We start from the raw sequence: 19214 nt of genomic DNA on the forward strand, positions 1-19214 counted from the left end.
GTGTAAGCGCGCGCGCCCGCCGCTGACCAATGGGAAGGCCCCTGGAGGGGGAGCGCCCGCTGGAAACCTTGGCGTGCTCGGCCCCGCGCGCGTCGCCCCGCCCCGGCTCGTACTCCCGCCGCCCCGGCCCCGCCCCGCGCGTCGGCCCCGCGGACTCCGCCGGCCGCCGTAGCCGGAACTGCTCCTGTTCGCCGCGGGCCGGGCCTCAGGGAGGCTGAGGGGCGACAGCACCGGCGCCCGCAGCCTTCTCAGCCGCACGCCGACCGCCGAGGGGACGTGCCGGGGCGAGTGCCGCTCGGCGACTGCTTCTGAGGCGGGAGGACCACACCGGCGTTGCGGTCTCTCAGCAGCCGGCGCTCGGGGGCCGGGCTGCCCGACTTGGCCGGTTCTGCGGGCGCCCGGGAGGACCCCGGCGGGCCCGGGAAGCCAGGCTGCTGCGAGGCGTTGATGAAAAAGGTGACTGGAGGCTGGAGCTCGGGAGGGGTGGACCGCCCCGACTCGCTGTCGCGGCGAGGCCGGCTCCCAGCCCGAGCGGGGCTGCGGGGGAAGAGGCCTGCGCCCTGGCGGCGGTGGTTACGCACGGGGTGTTCGTCGGGGCGGCTCGGGGGAGCCTGGACCCAGGAGTGTTACGTTGACGGAGCTCTTTGTATACAGCTAGAAGTCAACCGGGGAGGCGGGGTTTTGCTTTTCCTTTCCCAGAAGGTGACAAATGGTGTCCTGCCGGGATGGGGCTTGAGGCGATCCCTCCTCTGTGCGCGGCCAGGAAGTAAGGTTGGAGGGACTTGGTGAGAGAATTCCATCTCCCTGGTTTCCTTTTTCCTCAAGGGAAAACTCTGAACTATGTCTATACCTTTTGAATTCTGAAAAGCCACGTTCTTCTGTATTCAGGTAGTGCTCCCAAGATTTAGCTTGGCCAACGGGCAAGTTTATTCTGTTGTAGCTGATAGAACCACTGCCTGGGTCCTGGGTTGGCTATGAGTAGCTTTGGGATGATGGCTTGGTTCCTGGAAGGTAGGATTCGCCACATTATAACCCAGAGAAAGGTCCTTTGGGGTGTTTTCAGGTTCTTAAGTAGAAATGGATAGGATAAAGGGTGACTAGTGAGATGTCCTGTACCATGAAGTCCTTTTAAGTTTGGGAATCTGTCTTACATAGTTCTATTCTTTGGCAGGTTTTTTTTATTTTCAACTGGCGTGGATTCAAATGGTTTATGACACCAATTTCAACAGATGAAAGCTGTTGTAACAGGTAGTTTTGAGGCATTATACTTTTGAGCAGCAGTAGGTATCACTATGATTTTAGTCATTTCCAAGTCTTTCTAGGACAGCTCCTTACAGTCTATGTTACTGTATTTCATTGTTGGCCTTGATGTCTTGCTCTCATTTTCCTTTTCTCAGCAGTCGTGTTGAGCATATCAAACACAGTTTGGGCACAGTATCAACACCTGTTGAGGAATCTCGTTTTTAAAAGGTTTCTTGCCCCATTACATGTGCACATTACTATTTCTGGACTTACAATGTTATTAGTACCTGAATCTCCTTGAATAAATTGAGTGGATCTGCTTTTTGGGCGACAGACATTTTCAAAGTCATCATATTTTGTCGATGACATTGCTCACAACAGAGAGTCACAAAGTTAGTGCAGGATTTTTATTCCTGGTTACCTAGAGTTTTAACAGAATTCTCTTCTGTCCATTCTTACCTGGACGTTAGTGTGCTGTCACTTTCACGGGTGACTCCAGTCTGTTCCACACAACAGGCTCCTTTGTTGCAAAAGCATTTTTAATTCGTAAATCCCCACAGCAGCACACATCTCCCACCATCGGAAGCAGGACTCCCAGAAACCCCGAGCTTATTATTCTTTATGTCTGTTTTAAAATAAGCAGGCGGACCGGCAGCCTCGGGCCACCATGGAGTTCCCTGTGCACGCAGGCGAGCCCGCGCCTCTGCCCGGCCCGGGTCGATCCGGGCCCCTCGCCCTCGCTCCGGGGCCAACTTTGGGGGCCGGAGTGCGGGGCAGGTGCGCGGGCCCGGAGCCTCGCGCGTTTTGGGGGGCGGGGTGGGGTGGGGTGGGGTCGAGGGGCGCGGGCGCCGAGGCCCGGCCGGCTCGGGCAGCGCGGGGAGCGAGGCCGGCGCGCGGGCTGCCCGGCGCGCAGGCCATGAGCCGCGGGCCCTCCGGGTAGGTGGCTGCAGGACCCCTGGACCCCGACCCGGGCCCTCTGCCCCTTCTCCTTCCCTGGACCGGGGCGCCGCGCGGGCAGGGCCGTCCGGGCGCGGCCGCCCAGCTGCCGCCCCGCCGCCGCCTCCGCGTCGCCGGCCACCGTTTCCTGGGCGTCGGGCGGGCGGGCGCGCGGGGGTCCGGGCCGGGGTCCGGCGGGCGGCGGCTCGGGCCCGCTGGCCGGGCTCGGGCGGGCGGGCCGCGGGAGGGGATCTGGAACAAACAACGGCGGCCATGTTGAGAGGGGATCGGTGCGGCTAAACTTCTCGCAGGCTGCGGGCCGCGCGCCTCACCCGGGTCCCCTCTCCCCCGCCCCGGCCAGGATGACAGTGAAGTTGGGAGACGGCGGCGGCGGGGAGGACGGGCTCAAGAGGCTGGGCAAGAGGTCGGCCGAGGAAGACTCGCTGGAAGGAGAGGGGCCCGGCGGCGGGGACGCGGCCGAGGAGAGCGGCGGCACAAAGAGGGACGGCAAGACCCCCCGGGACGGCGGCGACGGCCCCCAGGCCCCCTCGGGCGGCCCGCAGGCCCCGTCCCCGCCGCCCGCCTGCCCCCAGGATCAGCACCACTTCCTCAGGTCCAGCGTGAGGCCGCAGAGCAAGAGGCTCAGGAAGGACTCGTCCTGCGCCGGGGGGAGCAGCAGTGCGGGCAGCTCCGGGCCCCGCGGGAAAGGTACGGAGACCCCGGCCCCGCAGCGTGTGCCCTGCTCCCGGGGTGGGGGGCCCTTCCCTCATGCCCCGCTGCCTGCACCCAGCCGGGGCTCCCTCGTGTGTCTGCACCCACACTCAGAGCCGCACTTTGGAGGGGACAAGCTCTCTTCCTGCTCCAAAGAGACTGTTTCTGTGTTTCGACTGTGTTAAGGGGCAGTAAGTATTCTTTCTTTGGACAAATAGGATAGATTTCTGATGGTTGGATTTTTTTCCATTTCAAAGGCTCTTGGGTGATTTAGATGGTAAGGCTATTTCAAACAGCAAAGGATAGTTTAGAAAGAGAGAGAGAAATTACGTGCTGTATCTTTTCCCCAGCCTCAGATGGTGAAAATACAACAAAGAAATGGGCTTTTGAAACTCACGTGGGGAAAGGTTGATAAAAAGTCGAAAATGAATGATTCCAAGGGTCCAGCTTGGGCCCATCACCCTCTACTTCAAGTATGCTAGGCTTGAGAGTGTTAAGGGCCTCAAGACATGGCCCTTTGAATGTCTACTAAGGTTTCCTTGGGTGCCATGAAAACATCTCCCCTAGCGTAGTAAGTGGTGAAAACATTTATGACCTGACATAAACGAGCAGCAGTCCACAGGATTTGTCCTGGCATTCTCGAGTTGTTGAGGACGTCTCAGCTTTCCTAGGGTCCCTATCAATAAGAAAACCATGTGTCAGTTCCTCGTTGTTTTCTGCTTGTATCTATTTATATTTCAGCATTCTGCTTTTTCTTAATGGTGTAAGTGAATTGTTCTTAATATCCTTTATGTTTTAGGCCAGGTTTGCAGCACTTTTATAGATAGCACAGGTAACACCATTTTCTAGTGAGTTTCCTATGAGAAAAACTTTCACATAGTTCCTCGGGAGATGGAATTTAAATCACTAGCTGGTCCTGATAATGTTAAGAAGGAAATATCTCAGAAGCTGGTGGAGGACCCATTTTGGAGATCTGTGCCAAACGCATGCAGTTAAACTTGCTACTTCTGCCTCATTCTCAGCTGAGGAGGACTGGCCTCTGAAATCATAGCCTTACTCTTATTTATTTTGGTGAAGACTTTTGATGTAAGTATACTCACTTGGAGATGTAAGCATGAGATAATTTCGTATGCTTCAGAAGTTAAAACTTGTCTTATAGAAGTTTATTTTGGTGTAAAAGTTGCGGATTGATTAGGAAAACGTTCATTTGTTTTCCTGGCTTTGTTTTGTAAAAGGTAGTTTTTCACTCCTAGTCAGAGAGATGTCTTAAGTTACCATGTGTAAGTGCTAGGAAGCCTCCAAGGGTTTGTTTGTGGCTTCAGACGCACTGGCTCTGACGTCCGGTCAGAGTCCCTGGCTTCGGTCCCCTGGCCCTCTGACCTCGGTCTGCTGGCTTGACCCTTCTCGCCAGCTTTCTCCTTGGAGAGGCATCCTTCCCTGTGAATTGAGGAGTGCCGGGGACGGCTCCCCTCTCTCCACGTGTGGCTACTGAAATGGAGCGAGGCGCTGGGAGCTCTCTGTCCCCTCTGAGTGGCTACCTGTGAGGTGACGTGGCGTGGGTGTGACGTGAGACTTCAGTTAGAATGTCAGCAGTGGCTGAGGAGCGGTTTGCTTTCACTGACACACTTGAGTGTGGGTCTGATGGGAAGGTTTCTGATTAGCCTGGCCTCAGATCTGTTCTTAATTCTTGCCCAAATGTGACTTGGAGCACCCATCCAGTTCCCATCAGTAAAATGGAAGTTTGTTAGAATTTGTGCTGCTTACAGCTTGTGTATTTTCCTGTTTTAGCATGCAGAAGTTTGTTAAAGTGAATAATGAAGCTAAACTGTGGTGCTGGTGTTTGGGAGAGGAGTGGAAAGTGTGTTTCCTCTGCCTCACAGAGCTTCTGGGCCTGCCTCTGGCCCAGAGCTTCCTGGTGAGGCCTCCTCTGGGCTGTGCCTCAAGTTTCCCGTGCCCAGGACATCCCCCGTCTGCCTCGGGCAGCCTCTGCTCCCTCTCCACCCCTTTGACCGGAGAGAGCAGGTCAATTGTAACCTTGGGGAACATTCTTGGAGGAGCTGTTTGTCGCACAGACGGTGGAAACCTCCACCTGTAGTGATGAGCATGGACCAGTAAGGGAATTTTTCCAGTTTTTTCACTTCAGGAAAGTAAAAATTTCCATTATATTTGAGGTACAATCACAGCCCAGCCAGGGAAGGCTCCTTTGGTTACTGACCGCTTTCCAGTTTCAGTCTTAATGCATGGAGAACTCTGCCGTGCGTTTGGGAGGAAAAGGCTTGGGGAGGAAAGGAAGTTTTCATTTTGCTTCTGTCCACACAAGTACAGTTTTTTCTTTTTTCATAAGAATGGATTCTTTTGTCAACTTCAGTGAAAAACCAGAAGTGGAAGCTTGAATCAAATCCTTTTTGAATTGACCAGGGGCAAGTGGCAATGATTTAGCACCTGTGTGCCAGGCATCTTGCACCTCTGTTACTTTGCTTTTTATTTGGGCTCAGATACCGATGATTGCTGTTCAGATAACGTGCTCAGCTGAAACAGAAGGTAGGCTGCAGGTCAGAAACCAGTGGCTCTGCTTGATGTCAAAACAAATGCTCCCCTGGCCCTGCCATGCACCCCAAGTGGCTTGAGAACACACTTGAGACTGACTTCACAACCTGCGGGAACCAGGCCAGGAGACAGAGCCCCCACACCCTTCCCGTGTGATCAGTTCATGATCTGGGTGATTCTGGGCCAACCAGCACATCTCAGCTTCTTTGTCTGTAAATGGGGATAACCCCGGTGCCTGCCTCACTGAAATAAGTAACGCCCCGAAGCCGTGCACAACCGATGAACAGGCTGCTCTTAGGGAAAGCGGGCCTGGCTGCCAGGTCGAGCTTCAGGCCGAGTCTGAGTGGTTGGATGGGGTGGGCAGGGTCACCTGTTAGGAGGTAGGACAGAGGTGCCAGGAATGCCCCCGAGCCATAGGGGGTGAGGGGCCTCAGGGGATGCCTGAGTTGAGGGCAAAGTCAGACCCTCTGTTTCCAAGACTGTCCTCTCCCGCCACCCAAGAAGGCCCATTGTGCAGAGTCAGGGAGCAGGTCAGGGAGCAGGTCAGAGGAGGCGCCGTCTCCACAGTGGGGCTGCGTCATCTGGCTTTACTGTGTCATGCTTAGAAATCAGCGGTTCCATGTACAGAAAGCGTTTGTATTTTGCTTAGTCTGGGGCCTGCCTGTACCTCCCAGGGTTTTTTTAAAAGAGTTCTCATGACGTACCTCACCCTGTTGTGACCAACCCTGGGGAGACGGTATCCTTTTGGGAGGAAAGATGATCTGTGGTTGGGAACCCCGTGTCTCCACCCTGAGTTCCAGCGGTTCGTTCCACTGGGCTGGAGGGGTGTTTGGCCTGCCCGAACTTTATGCTCCTTCAGTTCAGCACCAGACAGGTCAGGTCACGGCCGAGGCCACGCTTCCCTCCACTCGGGCGCCTGGGGTCCTGCAAGAAGGCAGAGGCCCGGAGGCCAGGTGGTCGTCTTCCTGGTGGGCCCTCCTTAGCCCTCACCTCACGGAGTGCCCGGCCTGGTGAGGCTCTGCCGGTATCCATGCTGCAGTCACTCTCGTCCCTCCCCAGGCTGGGGCAGCTGGGTGGGGCAGTCGCTGCCTTCCATACCCACCAGGGGCGGGGGGACACACCCGACCCTCCGGAGACCATGAGGCTGGAGCTCTGTGGTCCTTGTGGCCAGTCGGATCCAGCACCCACGGATCGTTACCCCAGGGTCCCTCAGGCTCTGTGAGGGTCTCAGCTTGTTGGGAAGAGAAGTGAGAGGCAGGCCGTTCCTCCAGCTGTGTCCAGAACATGCCTCTCTCCTCTGCGTGTGCGGGAGACACGGGGACCGCGACACGGGATCTGTTGGGTGACACAGGCCCCGGTCTGTGCACAGTGGTTCAGGAGACCCGCCGGCCCAGGCCGCGTCAGAGGGGCCACGATGGAGCCGTGCCGGATGGAGGGGAGCCCGCCTGTGGAGCAGAGCTGGGGAATCCCTCAGTCAGTGCTGTGCCCTGAGCCGGCTTCATGTCCAGGACGTGGACAGATAGCCTGGGCAAGTGGATAAGGGAATAGCTGAATTTTGGTTTGAAGGCTGAGCTAACTTTGAAGTATTAGTACTTCCTTGACTTTCAGCATCAACACTGATGTTTCCATGCTATCTCGTGAGGTTTCGCAGTGGTCTGGTGCCCGCTGAGTGTACATGCTTCAGGTTTTTCATTTCAGGTAGTACGTTGTGTCCTGTTTCGAATGATACGAAAATACAAAGATAGCAGAGTCACAGACACAGAAACCGTCTTTGTCCTGGATGGGAGTGTGCTGGAGTGCTTTATCACGTCAAGTAAGGGTGGTGTTCTCAGCACCGAGGACCAGCGTGTGAAATGTGCCTGGGAGCTGTGGTCCCCACATTACTCCATGAGCAGGGTGTACGTTTTAGTGGGAACACTGGGTCGCAGTTGGGTTTTTCTTAAGCATCTGTGAGAGGAGCGAAAGTCTCCGAGGGAGGCCATGCCTGGTTTGAGAGAGGAGGGCACTGAGCCTCACGTGGTGCTGCTGAGGCAGGTGGGGCGCCGAGTGCTGGGGACGGTCCTGGTGGGAGGCACGTGGCTCTCAGGGCCCAGCGGACGTGGTGGGCAGTGGGGATGGGGGTGCTTGGATTCGTCCGTGGGGTGGCACCCTTCCTGGGAACCCATCCCCCGCATGCCTTGGTGGAGAAGGTGTCCCCTCAGCCCCATCTGCTCTTCAGCAGTGGCACAGAAGCGCCTCTGAGATCCTGGACCGACCACAGCCTGGGGTGTCTGCCGGGCCCCCTGTCGGGCGTGCCGCCCTCCTGGCCGTGAGCCTCTGCGTGCCAGGCGGCGCCTGAGCGGGGCTGGGGGTGGGCAGGCGGCGAGACTCGGGAGCGCGCCTCTTGCCCAGCGCAGGCGGGCTTGGGTGGACGTTTCTGAAACCCTCAAGTCCAGCGGGTCTTCCCGTCCCCCTGGGACTTTGATGTTATGCTCGGGAAGTTTGTAGGCTCCAGAGGAAGCCTGAGGACAGGGAGTGCGCTGTGACGGGGTGTTACCACATCCTCAGCGTCCCCCAGGAAGTCACGGGGCCGTGCTGGAGGCCGGCGTCCCCCCGAGTCCTGAGACTGCCGCCCCTTGGCTGCGGCGCTGGGCCGCCTCCGTCACAGACGGGGGTTGCTGAGACCAAGGTCTCCGTCGTCTCCTCGTGGTTCTGTGTGTTGTAAATGCTGAGGCAGCCATGGCCCAGGTGCCGGGCGCCGTGATGTCACATGTCCTGGGGGAGCTCCATGTCCCGGGAGGACGACGCCAGATCTGGAGTGAGGCGGGGAACTGGCTGGGCCCCTGCTGCCCGGACCGTGCGGCGTTCCCACTTTCAGAGCCTCTTTCCTCCTGGTGACTGCACACAGGGACAGAAGGGAGCAGGGCGTCCAGACACGCTCCTCGGGGCCGGGCACATGGGCTTCCCCGGCGGAAAGATGGCTGGTTCTCTGCTGCCCGGTGCTGAGGGGCACGGGCAGAGAGGGCGGGCAGTCTAGCTTGTCTGGAGCGGACGTCCGGGCAGCGGGGGATGCAGACAGAGGCCGCACGTCTGTGTTCCTCAGACGTGAGCCCTGGAGAGGGTGCGGCCCAAGTGGGTGGTCTGGGAGACCAAAGAGGGCGCAGAGGGGCCTGCTCCGAGGTGGCTCCGGGCCTCCAGAGGACTGGCCGCACGTGGTTGGGAGGGACGGCGCCGGCTCCCGAGCTCACTGAGCGCACGCTATGAGGCCTGACGCAGCCGTTCCTGCTCTGAGAGGTTGTCGGGCTCCGGTCTCGTGCATCCTTTCCCTCCTGCCTCCCCGATGCTGACTTCTCACGTGCAGGCTCTGACTAACCTCTTTGTGGCCTCAGATGCACGGTTGCAGGTGTCATGTTGACTTGGGGCCTGTGCATACCCACGCCCACCCTGGGGAGAGCCCCACGCCCACTGAGGCTCGTTCAGAACTGTCTTCTCGATGCCCCCCCCCACCCCTTTGCCTTCCTGCACCTCCGTTCTCGCTGGCTTCTCTGTCTTCCCCCTTCAGTCATCAATGTTTCTGTCTGGACTTTTTCCGGTAACCATCTCGTTCTCCCGGTGTTTCTGATCCTGCCTCTGTCTTTTCCTGCTTGAGTCGCAGCGCTCAAAGGAACCAGAGCTCAGGCGGGACGCCCTTCCTCCTCCTCATCTGAATTTTCAGGGATGTACCAGGTGCTGTGTTCTCTCCCCCCATGAAGTTTTGTGATTTTGCTCTGTTTCTGAGATGCATTCAAGGTCTAGAATGACGGGCAGCAGATGTGGAAATGGTCGCCTGAGGGTCCTTGGCTTTATTTTCCTCTACCTGCAGAGGCTGAGCTGCACTGACCTCTGGCCTTGAAAAGGGCGTGGTTGGTGGCCTCAAGGCCCGCCTCGGAGCCGCATTTCTGTCGTCCCTTCCTTCCCGTCTGCTGGTTTGGTGTATTCTGTGCGCAACCCCGGAGGTCCCTCCAGGTTCAGAGATGCTTCCATTCAGTTTTCCATCACTGTTCATCCTCCTTGTCGCAGGTCACCAGCAAAATCTCACAAAAGCCTGCAAGAGGCCTGCGTTAACAGAATTTTCAAAAATGTGTGTTATTTCAAGTACGTTGACACCAGCGTGGGCTGGCAAAGCTAAACCTGAGCTGTGACTGTTAGCAAGTTGCCTTTGTCTTGGAAAAGGAGGGTTTAGTGAATGTGTTGTCAGAGGTTGAAAATGACTCTGAAATCCTTTATTGTGGGTGGTGCAGAGGTGGACAGACAGCCCTTCCTCGGAGGAGTACTCATGAGGAATTATGGGCTCCAAGTCAATCAGAATTTCTTTTATTTGAGAGTGGGGTTTACATGGCACCCGTGCCCTGATCTTGAGTTTATGGGGAAGCGTCTCTGACCTGCACGCAGTGAACGAAACCGACGATCCCAGCACACTGCTGCGTCGCCTCGCCTGTTGAAACATCTTGGGACGTGCCGGGTGTGAGTTAGGCCGGGTTGGGTTGGGTTTGGTGAGGAACTGACAAAGTCAGTCCCCGTGGTGAGGGCATCCTTCCCGCGCTCTGCGCCCGGGGATCCTGAGGTTTGGGCATGCTGAACCTCAGGGAGCGGAGGTGAGCAGCTTGGAACCAGCTTGTCTTCCCTAACTGTGTTTAGGATGCGAGGGGTGAACATACAGGGGCAGTGACAGAAAGGTCCCTCCCACTGTCTGGCATGGGAACCCCTGGCCCCCTGTGGACCCTGACCACCAGAGCCATGGCTGGTGTGACTAACGAACTGGGGTTTTATTTAATTTTAATTAAGATTTAAATTTGAATAGCCTCGTTAGTGATTGTCTTAATTGGGCTGTACAGCTCTGATAAATTGTGAATTCTGTTGCCTGAGCGTGTCGCTTTCTGAAGGTGGCCCACTGGCCTGATAACACCTTTCACCGCAGGAGAATCAAGCGCATTCCTTGTACCTGAGTGGTTTTTCTACACATATGAACACATTCTCATGCCCAGTAGTTGACTGATAGACTGATAGGATCAGCTTTCTTTAGATACTGCTTATGTTGACGTTAGGCCTTCCCAGGTGGCTCAGTGGTAAAGAATCCGCCTGCCAATGCAGGAGATGCAAGATATGCAGGTTCGATCCTTGGGTCAGGAAGGTCCTCTGGAAATGGCAACCCACTCCAGTATTCTTGCTTGGAAAATTCCATGGACAGAGGAACCTGATGGGCTATAGTCCATGGGGCTGAAAAGAGTCAGGCACAACTGAACGATAGAGCGCACACATGTGTTGATGTGATTACGAGGATCCACACTTTGAAAGGCACAGTGAGGCATCAGAGGGGAGAGTGACTCCGCCCTGCCCAGGGCCCCAGACAGCCTCTGCACTTGGATTCTTCAGGGGTGGTTTTTGCAAGCATGCATGGAATCACTTTTAATTTGTCACTTCTTTTATTTCTTACGATTGTCTTTTATTCCTTTTGGAGGCAGAACCCGCTCAAGGGTGTGAGGGAAACATGGTCCCAAGTTCCCAGTGAGCACGTGTCTGCCCAGGGAGGGCCCCCAGCAAACTGACCGGGAAGTGGATCTGACAGAAAAGCCCATGATTATCTCATCAAGAAAGCATTTTAACAGTTCTCTGCACTTGTTTAGCTTTTCCTGTTCAAAGCACTTTTGTTTTTATGATCTTATTTTCACCCTTGTCTTCAGAGTTTGCAGATTCTAACCATTGGATGGCCCTGTAGTTCCAAGAAAAGAGAATGCTGGTTATCACAAAAATACGCTGGGAGTTCCCCTTCCATCTGAGAGGAAGGAATTGGAATGGGTGGGAGGGCTGGGTCAGGTCATAAAGTCTGTTATCCGTGACCTTTGCCTTGGCTTTACTGCCTGTGTCTTCCTGGGAGCCCAGAGTTGTGGTCCTGGGCCTGGCTTGGCCTGGCTTGGACTCCCATGCTGGACTGTATGTGCTGCCGCCTCCAGCAGGGTCTTCAAGGACTCGTCTCGAGATTTGGAACTGGTGCTTTAAGAGGGTGTGTGGGTTATCACTCACTCTTAGAACACCAGACTTTGTTGATGAAAAGTGATCAAGAAAAACAGGCATTTTGAGACTTTTAAAAGGTGCTATGGGGTCATGTGGTTCATATTTTGAGGTTCCAGTTGTAGCTCTAAGAAGGTAGCGTCTTACACACATGTAGATGTTTTCTTTATTTTGAACTTCAATTTGTTTATTTGAAAATATGATTACTTTACCCAAAACCTCATTTGAGAAAGACAGGTGCTGAGTGCCTCAGCAAGGCGTTATGTCCTTGAACATAAACGCTCTATCTCCTTTTTCTCACTGTTTAAATGTTCACGAGGGTCAGAGGTCAGAGCAGGGCCATGTCACTCACTTGCTGGGGCCAGGGCCTGGGGCAGCTTCTGTTGGTAACTGTAAGGTTCTTTCTCTCCAAGGAGCTGATGGTGGTGGATCGTCGGCTGCAAATGGGCCTGGGGTTGCCCCTGCCGCCCCTGCAGGGGGATCTCGCTCCTCCTCCAGGAACTTGGGGTCTTCGAGTGGGGAGAAGGAGGAAGGCAAGAAGGTTCGGCGGCAGTGGGAGTCCTGGAGCACAGAGGACAAAAACACCTTCTTTGAGGGGCTGTACGAGGTAAGCTTCCTGGAGCCTGCAGGGCTGGTGGGGCTCCCTCTTCATACCCCGCTCGGTGGCCCCAGGCCTTGCCCTCTGACCTTGGCCCTTCATCTCCTCTGTGTGACCCTCAAAGCTGTTTCTAGTTGAGGTGGCTGTTAGGAAGTGTCTTTGCTTCTGTCTTCTAAGATCCTCTCCAGTGGCTCAGAGTGGTGCCCGTCCCTCTGGGCCTTCCCCTTGTAGCTGGTGGCAGTTTTGTGGGAGAGGAAGTACCCGAGCTAGACGCTGGAGGAGGCACTTCACGTGCAACTGTGTCTTGTTCTGACTCACCTGCCATTGCTTCTTTTAAAGCAGAAAATGAGTGTTCATTCTTTAGGATTTTTACTTTTTGTTCTTAAATTTTGAAATGATTTCAGAATTGGAAAAACCACAAGAATACAGGGAATGTTCACATGCCCTTTTCTTGCTTCCCTGATACCCTCATGACTGCAGGGTGACGAACACAGTGAGGAGGATCAACCTCATGTCATCAGTGTTTCCTCTGGGGTCCTCCTTTGGGTCACATTGACCCACATTGTATTTGGCTCCTCCCAGTTGGGACAGGTCCCTCCGTCTTCCCTTTTTTCCCTGGTCTCTTTTGAAGTGTCCAGTCTGTTCACTCGTGGAGCACCCTTCGTTGGGCTCACGTGACATTTCCTTGTGGTTAAGCTTAAGCTTTGCGTTGAGAGTGCCGCAGGAGTGCTGTGCAGCCTTGGTGTGTCCTCGTGGGAGCCTGTGCTGTGCTCTCGGGCCTGCTGTGTGAACCTTGGTCTCTGCATTCAGGTGGCATCTCTCGGGTTCTCCACTGCCAGGTCTTCCTCTTTTTTTTTTAACTTTGAGGCTGTGTGAATACCCTGTTTTGCATCATTTTTCTTTCTTCTAATTTAAGCAACCAGTGCTGCTTCTCACTGGAACAGCTATTACTATGGTGTGTGCCCAGTGACAACTCTCTGGCTCCCTTATTCTATGTACATTTATTAATTGGAAACTCCACGCCAGGAGCTCTCCCTTCTCCATTTATGTTGGCTCTTGTGTCCTTCTAACATATTTCCGTTCAACCTTGAGTACTTCCTGTCTCTCTGGCACCACAGGATGCTCTAGACATTCCTGGTGTTTTCCTTGCCCCAGACTTGGCATTGCCCATTTTCCCAAGGAACCCTGTTCCTTTTGGAAAGTGGGATTTAGAAGCCAAGCCCTGGGCACCCACAGTGCTCATTGCTGCCGGCATGCCATTACCTCCAGGTCCCTTCCCATACTCTTGCTGGCTTTGTGTTGATGAGAGTTTCAGTCATGGGCAGTACCTGGACAGCATCGACGCTGTGTCCTCTGGAATGTAAATTCTGTCCTAAAAATCTAAGCTGTACTTGGCTTCTGCGTGGAGTTGCTGAAGGAAGGCCTGCAGCTGTATTCAGAGCACATTCTGTGTGATCCTGTTTAATACCTTTTGTATGAATGAATTGGTGAGATTATTTCTGAATAGTTGATGTGTTGTTTTAAGATACCAGATACACAGCACCCTGAGCTCCTCCATCCTGTCATATCTTCTGATTATTGTTTATGGGGGTGTCTCATTTCATGGGCTCTAAAGAAGTATAGAGGTTAAGCCGTTTGTCCAGGTGATAAGCTTTACGTTTCTCCTGCTCCGGGCTCCTTGCCTGTTGGTGCCCATGCGTTCAGGTAGTTCTGTTGCTGCCTTCTCCATGGTTCTGATGGAGACCTGAGGCTCTGCGGAAGCCGGGTTGAAGTTCATGCACAGTAAGAGCTGTGAAGGCCACCTCTCCCTTTTCGGGAAGCAGCTGCCTTCTACGAAGGCTGCCTTGTGATCACCTTGTGCTGGTAACGTGGGCTTTGTTTTGCAGCATGGGAAGGACTTTGAGGCAATCCAGAACAACATCGCTCTGAAGTACAGGAAGAAGGGCAAGCCAGCCAGCATGGTGAAGAACAAGGAGCAGGTGCGCCACTTCTACTACCGCACGTGGCACAAGATCACCAAGTACATCGACTTCGACAACGGTGAGCACCACCTGCCCGCCCCCAGTCCAGAGCGCGGCTTTGGCACACCTGCCGGCCTCTCTCTGGCCTCGTTCTCACGCAGCACACGGCCTGGGGTGTCCTCAGCTCAGCATGCTGGCTGGCAGGAGGCCTTGTAGCTGGTGGTTGGGTTGAACTGCGAGGACGCCTCTGGCATCTGGGTACCTGGCTCGCTTGCTGGGAGGGAGGGTACTGTGGTCCTGGATCCTACCTCTTCATTACCCACCCTTCTCCCAAGGGAGCCCTGGTGGGTTAGGAGTGGGCCAGGCCTGGCATGGAAGGCTGGGGGTGGAGGGCTGGCCATCCAGGGCTTTCCCAGCCCTTGTCGCCTGTGTTTGAGTGTGGTTTGCATGGTACTATCTTTAAGTCACAGTGTCTAGGTCACTGCCAGGTGCAGTCCTGACTTCCTGCTCAGAGCACCCCTTCCGTCAGGTCTCTGCCCTCGGGGGAGGCATTGCCGCTGCCTCTGTCCACACGCTAGGAGAGCCGTGTTCGTGTCACCCCTGCCGCCTCTCGTGGCTCAGGCCCTCCTGTGACCGCCCGGTTTCTGACACTCCCCATTAGCAGCAGTGCTGCTGCAGGATGACCGTGGTGGCCATGCTCACGCCACTCTTGTGAACTCTGCCTGTGCCTTGCAGGTGGTCTTTGGCCGGGCAACGAGTTCTTGCCTCCCCGATGACCCCTCCGGCTTCCCCGCTGCCTCTCCCTGTGGTCAGGGTGCCAGGGCCAGGGCTTCCCCCAGCCTGGAAAGGCCCAGTGATGGTCTGAACTGTCCTTCTATAACAAGTCTGGCTTTGGAGGGTTACTGTCTTCCCTGAAACTGCTTCACCCTGCTTCCTCGCTCGCGTGGACCGGGTGTGGAGGACTGTGTGCTGCTGCTGCTTCATGTGTGTGTTTACAGAGAGCCCTGGCTGGGTCTGGCTCACAAGCCATGGTTTGCTGTCCTCTGCCCTGGAGAAGTCCTTTCTCGATGCCATGGCTAGCAACAGGGCTCTTGGGACTGTGGACCAAGCTCCAGACGGTTACGGTTGTGATGGTCACTGCACTTCCCGTGACAGTGTCCTTGTCTTTGCTTTGAATCTTTGTGGATGTCTCCTATCTGCCTGTCAGTCTTTCTGGTTCTGTTCTGAGCTTCTCAGATCTGTCCGTGCTGCCCAGCCCCCACCACCCTCCTCCCTCCCCGAGCCCGTGCCGCGCTCTGTACACGGAGAGGTGACGCCACATTCCGTGCCTGGTGGAAGCCCGCTGTGTTGGGCGCTCCATTTTCTCTCTAGGGAAAATGCTCTGCCTGTCAGGGTTCCCTCCTCCCTCTTTTTCTTTTGAAAAGTGCAAAAACAGCACCATATTGCTGTGTACTCTGCTCTGTGGTCCAGGGTGAAGGGGTCAAAACCAGTGCCCTGGCGTGACCTCGAGCCCTGCACGTCCGTGCCCTCCTTCTGAAGCTGCACCTTCCCTCGTTTTCAGTGTTCTCCCGTGGGCTCAAAAAGTCATCCCAAGAGCTGTATGGCCTCATCTGCTACGGGGAACTGCGCAAGAAGATCGGGGGCTGTGAGTACCTTCCCTGGGGCCTCCTCCCGGTGCAGCTGCAGCTTTAGTCCTGGGGCTCTTTGTTTTCTCGCCAGCTTTCAGCCTGAAAGCATTTTAATGTCCAGGATGTTTTAACATGTAGAAGTATTGAAGGAAGATGTATTGACCTCACTCACTGTTGTTTAGATTTTACTGGCCTGAACTTTGGCCATATCTGTGTTACCTCTCCTGCCCCCAGCCGCTCTACACACTGCCTTTCTTCTTGCTCAGCCATGGGACTGTAAGTTACAAATGCCCAAGCACACTGTGAACCCCTCAGCCGCTGGCCCCTGAGAACAGGGATGTTCCCCTGCATGCCCAGCATGTGTAAAATGTTTCCAGTGGGCACCACAGCCTCACTGGTCTCCTGCCCAACTCAGGTCTCCCAGGACATCCACCACGCCAGGCGGCGCACGCCTGTCCACAGCATGCCCATTCACAGCTGCCCTGTCTCCTGGGTCTGGACTTAGAACAGCCCCCACTTCCTGGTCTTTCCCAACTCTGGTGCTCTGAGGGGTCTGGGACCCTCCGTGTGCCTTGGTCTGAGCCTCTCCTCTTAACTAGTTTCCCTCTAGCTGTACAGGTGTTTCGGCCTCGCCGTGTGACTGTGCACACGAGGCCGCAGCCTGTCAACATGGCTTGGAAGGGCACCCCTGCAGGGCCACCTTGTGAGATGACGATAAGCTGCCACCGAGAGCGTCACAGCCGGGCAGGCTGGGGGGGGGGGGGCGTCCCCTGGGTGACCTGCCCTCCCTGAAAGAGGCAGGACTCCCAGAAACCTCTGAAGGAAGGGTCAGGCGGCCTGCCTCCCTGCCCCTCCTCCTGCAGGCTGAGGACTCCTAAACAGACCCCTGGCTCCTGCTCTGAGTGCTCTGCTGAGCTCCTGAATCCCTGTCCTGCCCTGAAGCACTCCTGGTCCTGAAGTGCTGGCCCAGTGCTGGGGCCCTGTCTTTGGTCTTCCCATCCGTGTCACGCAGCTGGACCCCTCCCCACAGAAGGCTCCCCTAGCCTTGTCCTTTTGTCGACTTCTGTCACCCCTGGGTGGGGGAGAGTGGGCGTCCACTCTAGTACAGGGCCTCAGCCCATGCTTTGGCAGAGCTGTTGGAGGCAAGCCCACAAGTAGCCCAGGAACCCAGCAGGACAAGCGTAGTGGGATATGGTGGGCCTCAGGAAAGGGTAGTGTCTTATGGGGCCGTTGGGGCGAGTGGTTGCTGGAGAGGGACAGTGCTCTTACTGCAGGGGACATGTGGGCTCTGGGGGCTGCAGCTGACATGGACATTACTCTGGGAGGCCCTGAGGCTCCATTAAGTGGTTTGGATTCTGCGCTGAAGATAAGCACGTGGAGTCTTGCTGGGCTCTGCTCCTGGCACCTTGATGCTCACGTATGTTTGTTTTTGCACCGAAGGCATGGACGACAAGAATGCCACGAAGCTGAATGAGCTCATTCAGGCTGGGTGAGTAGATGGGGTGGGTGGCGGGCTGGCTCCCGTGAGTTTGCACTTTTCTCTCAATCGTAGACCTTGAAATACATGCAGTTTTCTCCCCTTTTCTCAGTGAGAACCATTAAAACTTGAACTCGTCAGAGTTAACCCTTATCCCCTTGCAGCTAAGCATCTGCCCGTTAGGAGGTGGCCAGCCCAGGGGAGTGGATTGACCTGCCCCAGCTTCTTCCCGACCTGGGGTCCATCCCTGTTCTTTGCAGGTCTCCACTCGGCCCTCACTCTCACGGTCTCACTCTTCTCCTCAGCCTCATGCTTTGTAGTGTGGGAGCTCCTCTTGCTTCTGGAAGGCCATCTGTCCTGTGCATTTTTCTCATGTTGACACCCCAGCTGCTTTCCTTCCTTTTTTTTTTTTTCGTTTATTTTTATTAGTTGGAGGCTAATTACTTTACAATATTGTAATGGTTTTTGCCATACATTGACATGAATCAGCCATGGATTTACATGTGTTCCCCATCCTGAACCCCCCTCCCACGTCCCTCCCCATCCCATCCCTCTGGGTCATCCCAGTGCACCAGCCCCGAGGACTTGTCTCATGTATCCAACCTGGACTGGCGATCTGTTTCACACCTGATAATATACATGTTTCGATGCTGTTCTCTCAGATCATCCCACCCTCGCCTTCTCCCATAGAGTCCAAAAGTCTGTTCTATACATCTGTGTCTCTTTTTCTGTCTTGCATATAGGGTTATCGTTACCATCTTTCTAAATTCCATATATATGCGTTAGTATACTGTATTGATGTTTATCTTTCTGGCTTACTTCACTCTGTATAATGGGCTCCAGTTTCATCCACCTCATTAGAACTGATTCAAATGTATTCTTTTTAATGGCTGAGTAATATTCCATTGTGTACTTGTACCACAGCTTCCTTATCCATTCATCTAGGTTGCTTCCATGTGCTGGCTGTTATAACCAGTACTGCGATGAACATTCAGGTGCACGTGTCTCTTTCGCTGCTTTCCACCCTTGGCCTGGTGCAGGATGGCGGGTGGGCCCCTGCCCTCAGACTGAGGGTCTGCCAGGCAGGCTGGCCATGCGCTTGTGCGCTATGGCTCTGGCCCAGCGTCTGTGCTCACAGAGGCGGGCGGCGGGTTCCCGGGCTCTGTGTCTGGACTGTCACCCATCTGAGCAGGCCTGAGAGTGGCCAGGTGGTTTGCACCACCACGTATGAAAGAGCAGAGGCTTGTCCCGGTGGCCGGGGGAGCAGGTGGCTTGGCCAGCTGGCATCGCTGGGCACACCAAGCCTCCCAGAGGTGTGGGGTATGGTGGAGGCCAGCGGCCCCCGCCCCAGGGTGGTTTATGACCCCCGTCCACCTGTGCACCGTCAGTGTCAGGCCGCCCTGCCTGCTTCCTGCCCTCTGTGGGCTCCAGGATCTAAAGGTTTGAGTGGTGGTATGTGCATGAGCCTTCCCTGGAGAGCCATCCCTGTGGCTGTGTGGATCCATGGTCTGTTCATCCTTCCCCTACGCGCCAGTAAGGGACATAGGCAGTTTACGGAGAGTGAAGGACTATCCTAGAATTAATTTGAATTCTGTGTGATTGCTGGTTGTTGATTTTTTAAGAATTCTATTCCTTTAGTGTTCCTTATATTTTTAAGTTCATCATTGGGAAGATTCATAATTCTGTTCAGGATGGGTATGACTTTTGGTATAATATCATGTGCTTATGTGACTCCAGCATTTGTCATAGATTCTCACGGAAGGAGTGGTAGGCGTGTGTAGACTTTACAGGGGGCTGCCAGCTTGCTTTCCAGGGAGGCTTCTGGGTGCCCTGACATGCCCCATGCTGGGTGTGCTCAGAGTGTCTGATCTGAGCCACTCTGCTGGTGAAGGGGTGTCTCACTGTGGTTTTCACTTCATTTCCCTGAGGGCTGGTATTGAACACCTTCCTAAGACTCACTGGTCGTCTCTTGTGGAGTGCTACTTCAGGTCTTGTGCCCACTGAGTTCTGAATGTCCTTCATTTGTTCCAGACACAAGCCTTGTGTCAGGCAGGTGACTTACAGACGTTTCCTCCCAGTCTGTGGTT

The 19214-nt window shown here is 55.1% G+C and overlaps 1 protein-coding gene across 2 annotated transcripts in view; it reads left to right on the plus strand.

Moving 5' to 3' along the window:
* Positions 1–140: 140 nt before the first annotated feature.
* The window catches only part of CRAMP1 (cramped chromatin regulator homolog 1), a 45285-nt gene continuing 26211 nt past the window's right edge, over positions 141–19214 (plus strand). The window contains exons 1-6 of one of the 2 annotated variants that reach the window (XM_043915859.1): positions 141–456; positions 2540–2886; positions 11877–12070; positions 13948–14101; positions 15584–15667; positions 17091–17139. In XM_043915859.1, the coding sequence (XP_043771794.1) occupies positions 2541–2886; positions 11877–12070; positions 13948–14101; positions 15584–15667; positions 17091–17139 (827 nt within the window). In that variant the 5' untranslated portion in view covers positions 141–456; position 2540. Of the gene's footprint in view, positions 457–2076; positions 2179–2539; positions 2887–11876; positions 12071–13947; positions 14102–15583; positions 15668–17090; positions 17140–19214 lie in introns of those variants that run through there. The other variant, XM_043915858.1, reaches the window with a different exon arrangement.

The sequence above is a fragment of the Cervus elaphus genome, chromosome 10 (assembly GCF_910594005.1).
Source record: "Cervus elaphus chromosome 10, mCerEla1.1, whole genome shotgun sequence".
In the NCBI taxonomy this organism is placed as follows: Eukaryota; Metazoa; Chordata; class Mammalia; order Artiodactyla; family Cervidae; genus Cervus; species Cervus elaphus.